At 44.8% G+C, this 18,028-nt stretch overlaps 1 protein-coding gene across 5 annotated transcripts in view; it reads left to right on the forward strand.

The window, feature by feature from the left end:
- LOC128790337 (USP6 N-terminal-like protein) overlaps positions 1-18,028 on the forward strand; it is a 75,723-nt gene that overhangs the window by 34,796 nt on the left and 22,899 nt on the right. For 2 of the 5 annotated variants that reach the window (XM_053946983.1, XM_053946986.1), the window contains exons 2-6: positions 5,296-5,579; positions 10,607-10,680; positions 11,200-11,285; positions 12,123-12,162; positions 12,884-12,964. In XM_053946983.1, the coding sequence (XP_053802958.1) occupies positions 10,615-10,680; positions 11,200-11,285; positions 12,123-12,162; positions 12,884-12,964 (273 nt within the window). In that variant the 5' untranslated portion in view covers positions 5,296-5,579; positions 10,607-10,614. The other 3 variants (XM_053946985.1, XM_053946984.1, XM_053946987.1) reach the window with 2 other exon arrangements.

Raw genomic sequence — 18,028 nt, forward strand, 5'->3', positions numbered from 1 at the left:
CTTTTCTGGAGTTTCTTGTGTTGCTTTCTGAAGCATGTTTGATCAAAGGTGCTGAATGCCTCTGAAAACCTAGAAATGGAAAGGTGGCATCTGGTTTGATGTCTGTGTCACCCGGCTCCCTCGGTTGTACATCCCCTTGGATCCTGGGCTCCGTGGTGGCAGGCATCCAGTACCAACCCACCTGGTGTTCTTCCAGCACTCCCCTGAACATCATTTCATTGTACTTAAATACAGAAACTGCTAGTGAAATAATACGGCATCCTCCAAAATGTTGGTACCATTTAATTTTTTGTCTGGAAAGCAGGGTCTGTCTTTCAGCCTCTGTGGCAGGTTTAGTTTTATATCAACCACAGTAAAATGCTAACAGCCAAATACGCAGTAAATTGTGAGATGTGTTTTGAAGCCCTGACCAAATGGGACAGATGTTGATTTCAGCACTGTTCAAAATCAAAAGAATCCTTGAGTTATTTTCATATTAACTCCTAATCTGAAAAGCTGCTTTTAACAGGGTATCCTACATGGCCATTGCTGTTTCATAAGCTAAAGTATTACCTCTGCATTAAGTCTTTACCTGTGGTTGGATTTTATAAACATGTTTTCCACTAAGAGAAGAGGGAAGGACTTCTTGTGTGGACAATTCCCTCAAAGGGAAGACAGTGACTATGAGGAGAGGAAACTGATAATAACAGATCTGGATCAGGCTTATGTACTTAGCAATTTCTTTGCTTCATTCTTCATTGGTAGTCAGGCTTTCCACATCTCTCAGGTGGGAACTGGGGAGTGAAGTCCCTCCCAATGTAAGCAAAGAGCCACATTCAAGACCATCTGGTGAAACTGAATAAGCACAAGTCTATGGGCCCTGATGGGATGCATTCCAGGATTCTGAGGGAACTGGGTGATGTGGTTGGCAAGTCATTTTCCGTCATTTTTGAAAATTCACAGTGGTCAGACGAAGTCCCTGATTACTAGAACAAAGGGAAGCATCACATCTGTTTTTAAGAAGGGTAGAAGGGAGGACCCTGGTAACTACAGATCAGTGAGCCTCACCTCTGTGGCTAGGAAGATCGTGGAACAGATCCTCATGGAGGCAATGCTAAGGCACATGCAAAAGACGAGGAGGTGATCTGACACAGCCAGCACGGCTTTACAATGGGCACATTGTGCCTGACCAACCTGGTGGCATTCTCTGCTGGAATGGCTGCAACACTCAACAAGGGAAGAAGACCAACCAGTGTCATCTACTTAGAGTTCTGTAAGGCCTTTGACTTGATCTCACATGACACTCGCATCTGTAAAGTAGAATGATATAGATTTGAAGGGTGGACTGCTTGCTAGAAAAGAAATTGGCTGGCTGGAGGTGGTCAGTGCCTCTATGTCCAGGTGGAGGCCAGGGACAGGTGGGTCCCTCAGGGTTCTGTCTTGGAGCCGGCTCTTCATGAGCCAACAGTTCATGCTCATAGACCAGAAAGCCAAAGCATCCTGGGCTGCATCCAAAGCAGGATGAGGGAGGGGTTTCTCCTGCTCTACTCTGTCCTGGTGAGACCCCACCTGGAGTGCTGTGTCCAGCTCTGGAGTCGTCAGCATGAAAAAGTCATGGACCTGTTACAGTAGGTACAGAGAGGGGCCGCAGAGATGATCAGAAGGCTGGAGTACCTTTCCTATGAGAACAGGTGGAGAGAACTGGAGTTCTTAGCCCAGAAAAGAGAAGGTTTCAGGGATACCTTAGAGGACCTTCTAATACTGAAAGAGGGCATAGAAAAAAAGAGGGAGAGTGACCTTTTACACAAGCACATATGGATAGGACAAGGGTGAACGATTTCAAACTAAAAGAAGAGAGATTAAATGTTAGGAAGAAATTCTTTACTCAGGGAATGTGAGGCACTGGAACAGGTTGCCCAGAAAGTTTGCGGATGCCCCTGGAAGTGTTCAAGGCCAGGCCAGAAGGGGCCCTAAGCAACCTGGTCTAGTGAATGGCACCCTGTCCTTAGCATGGGGGTTGGGAATGAAATGATCTCCAGGGTCCCTTCCAACCCACACCATTTTATGATTCTATGATTTTAATGTTGTGTTTGGACACACACGCACAAAAGTAAAAAATCCTCCATTTCTTAAGTTGGGGTGATTTTAGGAGTTAACAACAAGCAAAAAGAAAGAGATAAGTTATGTTGTAATTAAAAAGATTCCTTTCATATGACTTAAATTATGTATCCTAATGCTATCCTGCATATAGTTCCAAGGCTGTTAAAAAAAAGCTCTGGGAGACGTTTTCTCAGTACTTTCCGGTGTTGGATCAAATGCTTCTTGTCTCCCTCAAGTTTTCTATTACTGGATTTGCTTGCATGGGGCTTTGATAGAAGAAAACAAGTTAACAAAAGCTCATGCATTAGCATCTGGAGATGCTGTTTGAAGGTAATGCAAATCCAGGATACTGCCAGTAAAATGGTCAGGGAGTGTCCTCTGCAGAGGCTGCCAAAGACAAATAATTTCTGGCAAAGGTTCTGTATTTGGAGGCAGTATGAGCTGATTAAACTCATTAAAGTGATTGAAGGAATGAGGGTGGTTCCTGGGGGCTGGGCATTAGTTGGGGTCAGGCTAATGGCTGAAGATCCCTCTCTCCTGAAAAAGAGGTGAAGCCAGAGGTTCTGGAAAGCAGTGTAAGACACACAGCACAGATCTCACTTTAACTCAACTTATATATCTGCAGCATACAAGTAATTTGCCTCAATAATTATTTTGGACAAGTTTTTCACAGACAAGCTGCATCTTGTTAGTGGAGTTTTAACTTCCTACTCTTTTATTTCATTGGCTGTACCAGCAACTTTATATAATGGTACATTTGTTATTTCCTTGTATGTGTTTAAAAAAAGATGCATGTCTGTGCCAAAGACAGCACAGAGTGCTGGCAGCATGGTAAGTTATGTTTGCATCGCTGTTGCTTTGGTTTTAGCTAGGGAACATCACTAGCTCCACAGTGCCCAAGGTGACATCTTGGGTATCAGCCAGGACACGTGTCCTCACCCTGCTGATTTGGGCACATGTTGGGAGTAGGTGGCCTCTAGCTGACTGTGCCCCACCAAGGCAGAACCAGGGGAAGTTTTAAATAGCAAAAGGAGCCTTTAGCTTACCCAAAATTGCCAAGTATAGCTGGAGGCAAGAATGACAAGGGAAAAGTAGCGTGTCCTGTATTGTTGCTACATGTACTATAAAGAATAAAATATAGTATTTTATGAGGAGTGCATGTCCAAGTGGAGAATGGCCATCATTGTAGCTTCCTTTAGTTTATGGTTAACAAAATGCAAACTGCTTTTCCAGTCTTAAGCAAACAGAACAAGCCAGTTACAAAGCTCTGTGTTGATAGAGTTCCCTTCCAGGTCAGTGCATCACCCGAAAAAAAAAGGATTTTTTTTTCCCTCTGGGTTTTTCTTTTTTTCCCTTTTTATAGACACCAGAATAAAAAAAAAAAAAAGGGAGGGAATGCAGAGAGAAAATTAATCTTCAATTCTTCAATTCCCAAAAGAAGCACATGGACCTTTGCATTCTTCAGTTTGCTTATCTTTTTCAAATGAAAAATCATTTAAATAATGATGCTTTAAAAAATAACTCATGCATCTTTGATTTTTGTGCAGTCCTTTGTCTGGATTTTTTTGGGGCTATTGTTGTCTCTAGAAGTTGAGCTCACATTAAAAAGAGTTTAAAAAATGTTTGGGTGCTCTTTTATTCCCTGTGAGGTCTAAAAATAGAAGCTGACAAAGAATTGCTTATAGCCTCACTGCTCTGTTCAGAGGGTTTTGTCTAAAGATGCATCTTCTGACTTTGCAACAGCTGAGCTGTGCAGAAGCACCAAGGCTGGATTTACTGAGTGAAAGCAGGGAGGAGACCAAATCTCTTGAACAGCCCTCCTGTTTATCTCCTCCCATCTCCATCCTTGGGGAGAAGAGCGCCAAGGCACAGCACCAAAAACAAGTGTGAGAATGAGAGTGAGGTGTAAGTACTGGGAGCAAAGGAAGAGGGATGATGGGAAGAGAGTTCAGAGAGGTTTTGTTTATTGCTAGTGCTACTCATGTTGAGGGGTGGATAGCATATAGTTGTAGTCTTACATGGCTTTTTACTTATTGCTATAACTAGAAGACTTGGCCAGTGTATTTGGGTTTCTTGATATTGCCATAGTCTAGTAACAAAGTGTTGTCATCAATGTCACCACAGCTTGCAATTGTACTGTAAAAGCTTGGTGCAAATTGGGAGAATAGAGGCAAATGTGTATAATTTGCATTTAATGTGTGTAAGACATTATAACCTACTAGGTGATAACATACATAAAATATAATCTATGTAATGGGTTGCTTGATTGTAATGGTGGCCACCTCTGAAAAGGTGTGAGGCCTTCTGCATTTTAGGGCCTCCAAGCCATTGTGTCTGGGTGCTGGAGAGGTGACAACAAGGAAATTCAGCACAGGGCAGCTTGGGATTGTGTGGTAAAGTCCATTTGCTGGTGTTTGTGAGGGGGATTGGAAGAGAGGTGGTGTTATTAAAGTGGCAGCTCATGATACAGGTGAGCTGTGCTTCCTTTGCCCAGTGCTTGCTGACTTCAAGCAGAGTGTCATGCTTTGGGATGCTGTCTTGATTTCACGCTTGTGGAATTAGTGTGTTGCTTCTCTGAGTTGCTGAAGGTGAGAACTAAAAAGTTGGGTTTTTTTAAGTGATAGCTCTGTGTTGGGCTCTGCTGTCCTTTGGTACTGTGTAGCTAGCTGTTTGGATCTATCAAGGAAAACTGCCAGAGCTGGAAGGTGGTTCAGGTGGCACAGCTCGTACCAGCTCTTCTACCATGCAAGTCAGTGATGTGTCTTGGTCTTAACCTGACCCAAGTCCTGAAGGAATGGCCTGAACCCTCCATTGCAGCCCTTCTTGGGGGCAACATAATCTTAGATGAGCTGGAATAGAATGTAATACTGTGCCTTTGGCTTGGGTAGGGACATCTTCTGCCTGATGAGTTTCCAGTGTAACGTGCCTGCTGGTATAAAGGTGTGTTGGGCTCTCAGACCTTCACAGGAAACCGTGGGACCTAACCAGGGTGGAGAATGGCAAGAAAAACCACACTAGGGTTTATTTTTTTTTTTGCAATGCATACAAGCGTAGTTTACTTTCTGCCATTGTATGCCCTGCAGTTACAGCCTATTCCTTCCCCACCAGCCCAAAGGGACCTGCCTTTCCTCTGTGTTCAGAGAACCCTGTGGTAAAGGATGGTGCCTTTGCTGTGCCAGAACTGGAAAACTGATCAACTTCTTATTTCCTTTGCAGTGAGCTTGGGGGACAAGAGAATGTGGATTGCGTCCTGCCTTGCCTCTTCTCCCAGCCACCTGCGGTGAGCTCTCACATGCCAGAGGACGAGGGTGGAGGAGAGCAGCCACGTGAAGCTGGGGCGGTGTGGGTGAGCCAAAGGGCTTTTGACCAGTGAGCTGTGGCAACTGGGGGTCCTCACCACCCTGCAGCACAGACAACTGGCTCCTGCCAGGTAGATGCCTTCAGGGGAGTGGACAACTCCAGCTGAACTGATGAATCTTGGCACCTGATACAAGGCTCAGGTAAGGGCACATTGCTTAGACCTGGGTTGTGTTTTCATCCTGTCTTCTCCAAACTCACAAACTGGCTGTGGAGCAAATGAGAATCGCACTGAGAGCTATCATATATGGTGGTTACACATGCTAAAAATCAGCACGATCTCATGGACAGTGATGCTGGTAGCATCAAAGTGAGTTGCAGTGGAGGTTCTCCCTTGGTGTTCCCACTATCTCTGCTGAGGGAGGTGACTGTGGTTTTTTCCAGTGCAGTTTCAGATACAATGCAAGTTTACTAGGACAGGAGATGATTTGAATTTTCTGTAGTACATCTGTGATTCATCTGAAGTGATCTATGGGCAGTCATTTTCAAAGACCTCAAGACAGTTAAAACAAGCCTTCCTGCAATTCAGCTGGCTTAGCGCTCCTTATGCTTTTAAAACAAACAAACAAAAAAGTTTGCCTGTGTTCTCCTGGGTTGTAGTCAAGGAAATAAATATGCAAACAGGATCTCCTGTATCTTGTTCATCCTGCTTGATAGTAATTTCATTCCTGAAGCTGTAATTCACTTTGTGAGTGCAGGTCTTGATTTCCTTTCTGGTAACAGGGATGTGATCATGTGCCGGATTTGAGCTAAGGTCAGGGATGCACAGTCCAGTGAAGTGTTTTGAAGCTGGTACTGGCCAGGAGTTTTGCAGTCTGGGTTTGTTAATGAGAGAGAATCTGCACATGGGGATCAGCAGAAGTCCTCAATGCAAGTGCATTGAATGTGTTGTCCATTTTGGAGTAGAAATTTAGGGGTCTAGTAAAAACTGCTGCAGCAGCTGCAACACTGGAGATAGTGGCCTGTCTTACACCACGGCCTCAGGAGCAGGTTGACTTCCACATGGGGCTGGTTCTCACGAAGCAAAAGCTCTGCCTGCAGTCAGCAGCACGTGGCTGTCACTTCCTCCTCAGCTTGTCAACTCATGGGCACATAGCCAGGCGTGTCCGTGCCCACCTGTAACAGCCCACAGCCCCTCCTGGGTGCCTTGTGGGGCTTTGAGGTTTCCTCAGGCTGTGGCGGAGCAGTCCCAAAGCCGTGCTCATTTTGGCTGTGCGTGGTAGGTATGTGCAGGGGTGTAATGCCGTGGCTTTGCTTCTGAAAGGCTTTGAGCATGTGGGAAAAGAGCCTCTGATGACAGCTCCTCTTGGCTTGCAGCTGCTGACTGTCCCCCCACGTTCTACCAGGCAGCCAGGATGGGCAGGTTGCTTCAAGCCCTTAGCCTATGTGGTTTGAAGTGTGTCAAGGTGCCTGTTTCATGCACTTAAAAAGCCCTGATGGGGCTTACTCAACTTCTCACAGCTTGCTTTAGTTGCTTTCACTGCTCTGCATGGCCAGGTTTATTACAGGGTGTGCAAGTGTGTGAGTCACTGTTACAATTAGTAGTAGCTTTACAAGTGAGTAGTAGCTTTAAAAGTGCTTTGCTGAGAGGTGGTGCAGACTGCATGTGTACCTTGTGAGAGGCTTTTGTCTCTTAGCAGATGTATAAGCATTTTCACTTGCATAGATGTATATGCTTCTCCTTTAAAACTGTTCCCCTAAAGTAAAAATTGCAGGCTGATACCGTAGATGGCTAAAGACATAAAATGCTGAGTTTAAATGTGCTTTTAAAATAGAACATGAAACAGGAATGGTGACTTGTTGTGTTTCAGCAGTGGTGGGTATGACTGTAGTATGTACCTTTTTTACTTTATTCCGCAGCAGTAGTTTCACTCTGATAGAGGCCAGAGTGGTAGTGAAGTACAGTGTGTCAAAACTTGCCTTTTTTTTCTTCTCCTAGCAGCAGTCCCTAATATTTAAAGTGGACACAGTCAGAATGAGAACACATTCACCTAAACCAATTTCTGCTTTTTCAATGACCTCCCACCAAATAGAAACTGACTACAAACATGTAGTCTTAATCTCAAATGGCTTGAGTAGATACTGTTCTACAGTACAAAATATTTAAAAGCTGGGTTCCAGTATATCCTCAGATCCAGGCTGAGACTGAGAACATGTTGCTATGCTGTGTTTCCTAAGAAGAGATTTTACTGATATATTCATTTTCAAAAGCCCACCTGACAAGTACCGGCAGGGTGATTGCTAATGAATTGATAAGTGTGAGACATGGTGTTGTGGCTGGGGGTGACAGGGGACGTGTGTGTGTGTGTTGGGCTGTGTCACAAGAGCACTGCTGCAGGGCCATGAGAAACGCCCAGTTCTCCTGGGCAGTGAGCAGGGCTGCAGAACTGGGCTGGTGGCTGGTGGACAGAGGTTCCCCTCTCCCAGCCAGGCTGGTCCTGTTGGGTGCTATTCCATGTGGGGCAATGGGATTTTGCCAGATCTGACTGGAAAAATATGGGGCTTGTGGGAAGGGTATAACAGCAGATCTGATTTATGGAGAACAATTTTGACATGAAGTCTTGGATTTTTGATGCAGATACTTTCTTCTTGCTGCCGATATTTGGGATTCCAGCTGGTGAATTAATTCAAGGAAAGTTGCTTTCATTCAAAAATTGGGTATTTTATTTCAGGTTTGCTGATAGCTAGATAATGTTCAATACGGGTAGGCAGTAATGTGAAGTTTCATTAAACATTTTTAGGCTGATTGTAGTTGGTATTAATTTTTACTTCCTTAAATTGTTGACTGGAAGCTGCAAGTGTTAGTGTCAGATGACAGATTGTGGATATTTTCAACTCATTCTTTTCAAAAGGAGCTAGTTCATAACTTTGTTTTGAATTTAAATGTGCAATGGTTCAGGGCTTTCTGTTACTTATATCCTAGTTAATTATCTAATACCATTGTTGCATAGTTCACATTTTCTTACTATTCCTGTTCATAGCAGCTTCATCTTGTATGTATGTCATTGAAAAAAAAATCTCTTTGTTAACAAAATACAGTACTCTCAGAAGAAAATTGAGTGGTAGGGTTGAGAAAGTAATTTGAGTGCTGTATTAAAAAAAAGAAAGTATACAGTCATACATAGGTATATGAAGAAGCATGGCAGGTATAGTACAGCCTGTTCCTATTTATAGGAAGCCTGTTTACATCAAGTAAAAAAATGATGTATTTCATCAAATCTTTCAGAAAATAGATCTCAGTAGTTTCCATGTACACGAGGTATCATTTCCCTCAAGCAAAAGCTATATAACATCATGATGTCAAAACTACTCTGGAGTTTGAGCATGTGCAGAATGAAATAATAAAAATACCCCTATTCAGTATATACTGTTACAGAGCTAAGCTATGTTCTGTTCCCTCTCCAGAGTACTTTGACCACCACCTCGTTGAGCACAGCACTGTCTCTGTGCTCTCTCAAGCAGCAGCACTATGGTCACACCCCAAGGCCGGTGAAGCCACTTGCCATCTCCGTCCTTCCCACTGCCAGCAACCATTTTCTCTGCTTTCAAGTTTTTTCCTAAATTTGGACTTTTGCACTGTTATAGAAAGAGAAAACAAATATGCATATTCCAGGCATGAGATTAAAAGCTGGCTCCTTTGCGTAAGTCTGGTGTTTTCTGGCTGCGGAGAGTCTTTTGCAGAGGTGAATGCCAAAATACATATGTTCTTGCTGCGTAAATCCTCCCATGGTACCAAGTTGCTCTTCCTTTGTTATTCTCTTAAAGTGTGGTTAGAGATGTACAGAATAGCTTTCACTTTATAAGTGTCTTGAAAAATTGCCCATTTAATCTGACGTACAGTTTATTTTCCCCCTGTAGCCTGCAGAATATTTGTATTTTTAGCAGCATGTAAAAGACATTATTGGAATTTTTTGGCCTCATAACAACAACAACAAAGTGAGAATTGGAGGAGTGAAATTGCCTATAAGTTTCACAGGAGATGTGAGAAGGAGGAGATGCAGTAGTATTAGGTGACATGGTGAGACAGTTACTCAGACCTTGCTACCCCGGAAAATTAAGCTGTGATTAAAATGTACTGATCAAAGTTTACATTTGAAGTAGGAGCTGCAGCTTGGAAAAATAAAAGAACAAAATGCACTTTAATATTTCTGTCCTTGCTCTGTTTTGATTGTGGAGTCAATAAGAGGGGAAGATATACCCATTCCTGGCATGAATTTGAAGAATTTGCATTTTTCTGGTGTCTGAATGGATGAATGTACAGTGGTGCCATGCCTGTGTTGCTGTCTGATAACGGATCATGAAAGAACCCCCTTCCCTGAGGGTTTTGTCTGCCTATGTTTTCTCCTTGGTGTGTTTTGGTGAATGAGGAACTAGTTATGGCTTGACAGGAAGGATGCTTCTTTGGGCTTGTACAGGACAACACTCAAGTTATGTTTGATGTGGGAACTTACTTTGCTCATAGGTATGTGTATGGGATGAAGCAGAGCAGTGCCAGGGACCTAGACTGGGTCTTGCTTAGACCAAGACTGGTCCTTCTCAGCATAGGTGGGAATATCCTGCTGCTGTGTTGTTTCCTTTTGGAATTGCATACAGAAGATAATCACCTAGAGGCTAATTCACTTGTCTCATGCACATTTCAATAGGCAAAACCTTCTTTCAATTTCTTCTTTAATATTAAATCTGCCTCTGGATGCCCCTCCTGGCTTCAGAGCATCTCTTGGCTTCCCACCCATAGGTGGGGCAGGAGCATGGTGGTTGGCTGTCATCCATGTGGATGCTGTGCCAAGCAGCACCTGGCTGGTGCCTGTCCTGTGCTGGGCCAGCGCTCTGTGGCTGGTTTGTGTGTCTCGATTTAAAAGCCATGTCTTTCACACTGCCACGTGTGTGCCTGAGAACAAAGGCAAGACCCCCCCACCTTGCTCAGCTTGGGCAGTGTCCCAGTGCAGGGAGCAGGGAGCTGGCGGTCCTGCTGTGTGCAGGCAAGCTCCACAAACTCTCTGTACAGCGGCTGTGCAACCTCAGCCTAATTGTAGCTGTGGGATATGGCTGGAAGCTAAAATTGTCAGCAAATGTTTTTTGTATTAGCACTTTCCTAAAATATTTCACATGCTGTATACACATTTACTTATCTCCTTTCCCCTCCCTCCTGCTTTTTTTTTTCCCCTTACAGCTTCTGATATGAAGAAGGATATAGAGTCTTTAATAGCCCAGGAAAAAGCAGAAATCATCGCCAAATATGAGAAGGTACCAGCCTCGTGCCTCTCCCCAGCATGCTGGCTGGGGCTGAAGCTGCTTAATCAATTAGGAATGCATCAAATAAGAACTTTTGCCTCCCTGCAGGCATTGCCTCAGTAACACTCTTGCCATTAGGCTTCAGCCAGCTCTCCCTTCCTATACATCCCCTCTCACTACATCCCTGGAGTTTATTGAGAGTCCCACCTGTGCTCAGCATAGATACTGAAAGGTGCTGAGTTTCTGGTGTTTCAGTGCTCCCTTAATACCAGATGGCTTATGCCCAACAGCACTGTTTTTTCTGATGTACAGCTTTCCCCAGCCTCTAGCAGAGACAACATGGAATGCTGGATAGGCTGAACTTGGCATTTTTCTCTGCCTTGAATTTGGCTCTTCAGTGCAGGTTTTGCTCTCCTGGTTCTGTGCCTTTTATCACTCAGGAGAGAGGGATGTGGGCTTTGGGTGCATGATGCAGGCACTGAGGTATTCCTGATGCTGGGACCAGCTCACAGGTGTCCTTTCTGCTTTCAGGGCAGACAGGAAGGAGCTCAGATTGACCAGTGGGAAGATGCTGATTTCACACTCTACAAAGTTACAGACCGGTTTGGATTCCTGCAGTAAGTCCTCCTGCCCTCTCCTTTCCTCTCTGACCTGTGTGTGTGTATGTGTGGATCTTCCTTCTGCACTGAGTATGACTAGCCCAGCATCTCTTCCACAAGCTGCTCTGTGGCTTGGCTTGATCAGTCCCAAATGCAGGAGGAAAGACTAAATGGGCCTCCTTCCTCAACTGTGCATGTCCAGACACTGATGCTTTGAATCTGCTGTAAGACAAGGCTCAGAAATTACTTCCTACCACAAGCCTGGCATCAGAAGGTGCAGGCTGGTGCTCCTGTGCCTCCATGGTGTGCCACAGAGGGAGAGGCCCTTGTGTTTGCACCTGATGATTCAGGGAGGTATGGGAAGAGACCAGACAAGGTAGCTGATTGTCTTTGGTTCCATTAGGAAATCTCTATCCTAACCAAGGCGCACATTAATTACACACCCTGTGCCTGGGAAGAATGCTTAAAAAGAACTATTTTTATTCTGATTCTTAACAGAAGTTACAATAGTAGGTGTTCTGTGTGTAGGAGGGAGGTTTTAAGCAATTGCTGTTCAGAAATTCTGCTTCCCCACCCTCTAAATTGCTGATCATATGTGTATTGAAGAGGAGATATATGCCCAGGATTTCCAGTTATGTCCAGTAGCTCTTTTACCCCCAGAGCTCCTGTTGGGTGGTGGGATTTTGGATAGTGCTTCCCCTGCCTCTTTCGTACTGGGGATAGCTGTGGGAAGGGCACAAAGTCCCCAGGACATAACCCCTGAAGTGTCTGAGGTGGTCAGTGAGCTGCAGCACCCTGTGCTCCCCCACACCCTTTCTTGCCTGTGGAGTAACCAGTGACCCCTTGCTTTTCCAGCGAGCAGGAGCTGCCAACCCGCACCGCCTTGGAGGAGAAGGTGAGAGCTGCCAGCTCTGTCATCATGGATGTGGCATCCTTCTCACACCAGCTGGGGAGGGAATGTGTTTTGAGGAAACGAGTGAGCAAGTAAGAGCAAAGCAGCCAGCACCCACTGGTCACTGCTGCTCGCCCAGAGGTGGGGACTTGGCACGATGCCCAGCTGTTGGAGCTTTTATTTTGCTGAGTCAGACAACTTTCCTCCTCCACACGGCACTGAAAAAGCACCTCTTAAAACAGTATCAGGCTATTCCCTCTGCTTTGGCACAGTGCTCAGCTGCTGTAAAGGGGACTGCATGTGCAAGGGAAGATGGTGGAAGTTGTGGGTAACCATCACTTCTGCCCTCATTTCCCCTGAGATGTGAGCATGTCCTCTGGTAGGACCCTGCTAAATGGGACTGAATCACATTTCTTCTGATCTGATACAGTGATAGGATTTGAGTCTAGCTGGACCTGCAAAGATTTTTATTGTCAGGGAATACTCTTGGGAATGCTTTCTCTATGTTAAGCCTGTGTGTCTTGTCATTTTCACCAATGCTGCTTTTAATTACCAAGTGCTGAAATTACCAGTTTCTGCACGCACCTGTGGATTATTCCCATCCCTGATGTGAGGTCTTTGCATAGAAGTTTAAACCTTAGAGAACGAAGTTTTGTGTTTTCAAGAGGCATCTCCTGGGGCTTTTTTTTTTCTTAAATTTGTATTTTCTTCTCCCTTGTGCCAGCAAAAACAGCAGGAAATAGAACGTGTGGACAAGTGGCTTAAGATGCTGAAGAAGTGGGGCAAATACAGAAACAGTGACAAGGTAAGGAGAAAAAGAGTGTATGGCTGGAAGAGTGGGTGTGATGGATCCTTATGATGAGTCAGGCTTTCAAAAAGTCAGTAGAAAAAACAGAGATCTCTGGAACATTGCCTGATTCTACTTGTTAGTCTTTAATATTTTAAAGCTTTCCTAGAAATTTCTGGGTTACTAGTCAAGGTAAAAGTCCTGTTCTGACTTACACAGCTTTAAAAAGGGTTTCCTAAATGCTGCTGCCATTTTTGCACTTGTACCTGTACAAGCAGGAGCACAGCAGGGATATTCACATGCCCAGCTGGCTCCCTGCCCTGTGAGAGCAGAGGGCAGTGCATGCCAGCGGTCTCTTCTGTGTTTCCACCTCCTGGAAATGATGTGGGAGATGTGACTGATACAGCCCAGTTGATGTTCCTTGTAATTTTCCCTGGGGGAAGAATTATTTGTCTAGAACAATACTTAGATTTTGTATTTTGCTCCTACCTGTGCCTGTGAGAAGCCACTTAGGTATTATATTGTGTACACCTGTCTGTGGAAATCAAGGATGGAGATGCCAACATTATGTCTTGGCTTTGGTGTTAAAATGGACTCTGCACCAAACACCACTTCAAAAAGGAATTGTTTTTAATAAATAGTATCTGTTATATGTTCCTCTTACAAACCTCTTGAAACAAAAAACCCTTTGGACCCAATGACAAGACCCTTGCTGGGTAAGGAGAGGAGTGTTGTGTCTGCTCTGACCTGCTCTACTTGTGGTACTCTGCACAGGAGAGGGCTGAAGCCTGGCATTGCCTTGTTGCTATGGCCTCTGCAGCCTTTGTGTTTAGCAGGAGGAGTGGGGTGTTTGGCTGAACTGCTTCCAGCTCCTGCTGGGAGTCCTTGGGAGAAATTTGAGCTTGCTTTAAAAGGCTAAGTAGAAAGAAATATCTGAAGAATATCTGCATAGCTATAGGGACAACATTGAACAGAGCATCCTCCGTGCCCAGCTGTCAGGAGTCATGTCCAGTTCAGCCAGCCAAAGACCAGCTGTAGTCTACCTCAAAAAAAAAAAAAAAAAAAAAAACCCAGAAACATAATCATCTTAATGACAGCAGGGGTGGTGTAGAGGTGGGCTTGGGGTTTTATAATCCTTCTGTTCACTTCAGGGTTTTCTAATTACTTTGTTAATCAGTGCTGCTCCACAGGCAAAATCGGAGGCTCTCCTGTGACTTGGTTCTTTCTAAGTAGATGTTAGCACTAATTGGCTAGTGACCTTGTGGGTAAACCACCAAATTCCAGCGGGGTACAGGGAATTCCTTCAGATCCTGGAGCGTGTTTGGGGTGGGTAATGATGAGTGGTTTTAGCACACCTTGACTTTCCTGGGTCAGATGGTGAAGACAGGCAGGATCCAGCATGAGTGCTGTGGAGCAGTAGCAATCTCTGATACCTGTCTGTTTTGGATTTCCCTTGATAATTACTGGGGGTGTTAAGCACGCTGTAATTGATGCCACTCAGATCTGCTGGCTGGCAAAGGGTCAGACTGGCCAAGTGGGTTTTGAGGGTCTTTAAGTCAGAAAATGAGAAAGCTCCTGTAATAGAATAAGGGATGTTATGAATAACAGCCTGTAAATGGTTGATGACTCTTGGACACAGAGATGGCATTGTCCCATGCTGGGAGACTGGAAATGGCCATCCCCTCTCTCAGCAAATAGAGAAGCAGTGCTTGGCCCCAAGCGGGAAAGGAACAGTCTGGTGACCCTGGGGAGTAGAAAGGAGCTTTGGTTTCAGTCCTGTCCAGCCTGACACCCATTGCCTGGCACCAAGGCAAGTGCAGGCTGTAAGGTCTGTAGCAGCCACACACTGTTAAATGCAAAGACGCTGAGAGGCACAAAAGAAGTGTGCCTTCTTTTAATAAAAAAAAGTAAAATCAGGTTGTATCCTACACCTAGATGTGAAACCCCATGCTCTTGTGTCAGGAGCATGGGAGCTTCTCAGATATTCCTGCTGCTACAGCTGGATGCAGTTCAACTGTGGCATTTCAAGGGCCTTATGCTGGGATCACAGTCATGTCAGAGGCTATGTGTTTTGTTCTAGCTAAAGTAAATGTGACAAGCCCTTGATCTGATTTTTCTAAAGCAGAGTGGGTTGGTTTTGTTCCTTTTCTGAGCTCTCAGGCTGCCACATATGCATTACATGTTTCCTTCAGGTTTGTTTTCACTACTTGGCTGACATGAATGTCACAAGACAGCTACTTTGTGTTATTTTAACAATGACTAAGGTGTCATCTTTGAAAAAATCCTCTTATTGAAAACAAGAACCTTCCCTTTGATGTTAATTTTGATATGCTGTGCTTTATTAGAGGGGAAAAAAATCTTGTTGCAGGAACCACAAGCAGTTTCACAGGCAAGTTGCCCTGACTTTGACTGCTTGAATGATGTAGAAACCCATCTTATTTTCCAGACTAGGACTTCCTGGACTTAAGGGCCAGCCTTTTCAGTCCCTGTTCACGTGCTGGAGCTGGCAGACATCTGATCATATCTAGTGCTTGATGAAGAGGGACTTGGCAAGCAAGCCTTTGTGTTTTGCAGCATCTTAGTATCTGATCAAGGCTTAGGTAGTTGTCTCATGTTCTGTGTTGTGCAATGTCAGCAGGAGGAGCGAGGTTGTGTATCCATCCAGGGCATTGACCCCCTAAGCAGCCACCTGTCAGTGGGCAAGACAGCAGCTTTTTCAGACCCTTGGCATGAGCCACCGCCAGAGAGCAGCAGGTTTGGCTTTTTGTTCCCCCACCCACAGCCTTTGTGCCTCCTTACATGCTGCTGATGGCAGTCTGGGTCTTGTGACTGTCACAGATTATTGGAAATAAGGCTGAAAAAAAGGAGTGGGACCTTTTACAGTTCCTTGCCTAGAACGGCCTGGCTAGGAACTGAAATAATTTCTGGCATAACCTGTTTCAGGATGAGCAACAAATAGGATTATCTTAATTAAAGTATTGCCCTGGGGCTCCCTATGCTCATCATTGCCTTAGATCTGTCTCCAGCTCTGTTCTAGACACATTTTGTAACAATCTGATTTAATTTCAAGATCAGCAAAGAGTGACACTCAGCACAATTCCTTGTATGGGTGGGGTTAGAATGATGCAATGGTGCCTTTTTCTGGATGAATTTCCACAAGGGAAAGGGTACAAAAATAAAGGAGTCCATGAAAGGATGACATTGTTTTGCAGAGTTAAGGTATGTCAAACCTGCAAAGAAGTGCTAAACTGTGTTATTCAGGGTTCAGCACAGGGAGGCTCACACATTCTCTTCAGTGCTGATTTGAACCCAAGTTAAAATACCAGCCTGACTCTGCTTGGGAAGGTTAGGAAATGGCTGGTGCCATGTAAAAATCTATACAGTTCAGGCAGCACAGTTTTTCTGATAAAAAAGGCTGTGCTGTATGTGCTGCAACAGTGGGATAATTTATTCATCATAGCCCTGAAATGGTTTTCAGCCAGAAGCATCAGTCATAGGAGGAGAATATGACCTCTGCATCATTTGCAAGCTGCATTTTGCTGCTGGCCGTGTAGGATGGGACCTTTAGAGAGGGATGTCTTTGGTCATAGATATCTGGTTTTTAGGCAAAGCCTGCCTTTGTGCAGGGGGGAAGCCTTGTCTCTGCTAAGGTCACGGGAGTGCAGAGCACTTAATCCAGTGCATGCCAGCAAAGCGTTTTAGGATGAATCGGGGATCTGTATGGACTGACACAAACCCCCAAGAGCAAACAGTCTGCTAATGCCAAGGACAGCCAGCAGACATTAGTCGTGCCAGGGCTGGCTGAAGTCAGATCTCCTGCCTCAAATGCCATGGGAGTTGCAGGGTGCCTTTGCCTGCTTGCCTTTTTTTTTTTCATTTTGGAAAGTCAGGTAGCATTTTCCTCTCCTCCAAAGGAAGCCTGGGCAATAACTGTAAATGCCTGCCCATGGCTCACCAGCTTTAGGATTTAAATTTGCCCCTGCTTTGCTGGTACCCCATCAGGAATAGCTGCATAGGCTCCATATCATTAACCATATGGAAAGAAAGCCATGCATGCTGATGTCCAGTCTGCCAAGCATCCTGCATGGCCACATCATAAGTCAGCAGGTTTCGTGGTACTAAAAGGAAATTCTCCACTCCAGATGAGGATTTGCACAGCTCAGTTCCTCTAGGGCATCAGAGGACATGAAGAAGTCTTTTCTCTTTGGAAGGATCACTCTTTGAGTCCTAAAGGAATTGAGGGAGGAGGATTGCCCCCACTTCAGGATGTTGGAGGCATATGCTGGATATATGGAAAGGCTTGAAAGGGATATCGCCATGTATACCCAAAACCGGGGCATTGCTCCTGCAATCTGTTCCTGGTGATCCATGGACATGGCTGAGAAGTTAACAGTGACAGACTCCAAAGTGTGAAGGTGAACTGCAATGTGTATATTCTGCTTCAAAAATGAACCCACCTCTCCCAAATCCTCTTTAATTTCACTGTCTTTACTACTGCAAAAAAATGTTCTGTCTTTGAAGGTATTCCATCCCTCATATTCAAGACCCGGGACAATTGGTTGGGTACTTCTCAGAGGAGATTGCTGGTGCAGGAGGATGGAGCTCAAGTCTATACTTCCATAGTCTTCCCCATCCCATCTACCTCAGAGAAAATAAATGGGGAGGGGAGAGATAGGGATGGGGTGATGATGGCCTCTGTGACATGAGCTTTGTATGTTAAAGCCTGGAGAGGGAAGATGATCCTATGGCAAAACCTGGAGCAAATTTTAGACACTGTGGTTTCAGTCCTTGGTTGACACAGGCTTTCTACAGTGGCTCAAACCATTGTTTGTCCACCAGCATCTCCCTTTGTGAAGCAGACTGGCGTTTGTTCTTTTTGCCTGTGCATTGGTCTGTCAGCCTGCATGAGACATGATCTGGGTGCTCTCTTCCCATCTATAAGGGCTGAGCAGTTTATAAGAGACAAAGAGAGTGACCTTGAGGGTTCTTTTTGACTGTCATGTGGTACAGGAGTTACCTTACCTCTGCCTTTTCATCCCATCATAAATACCACTTATATGGTAACTTCCCTGTTTTCCTTCA

This window comes from Vidua chalybeata, chromosome 6, assembly GCF_026979565.1.
Source record: "Vidua chalybeata isolate OUT-0048 chromosome 6, bVidCha1 merged haplotype, whole genome shotgun sequence".
NCBI lineage: Eukaryota > Metazoa > Chordata > Aves > Passeriformes > Viduidae > Vidua > Vidua chalybeata.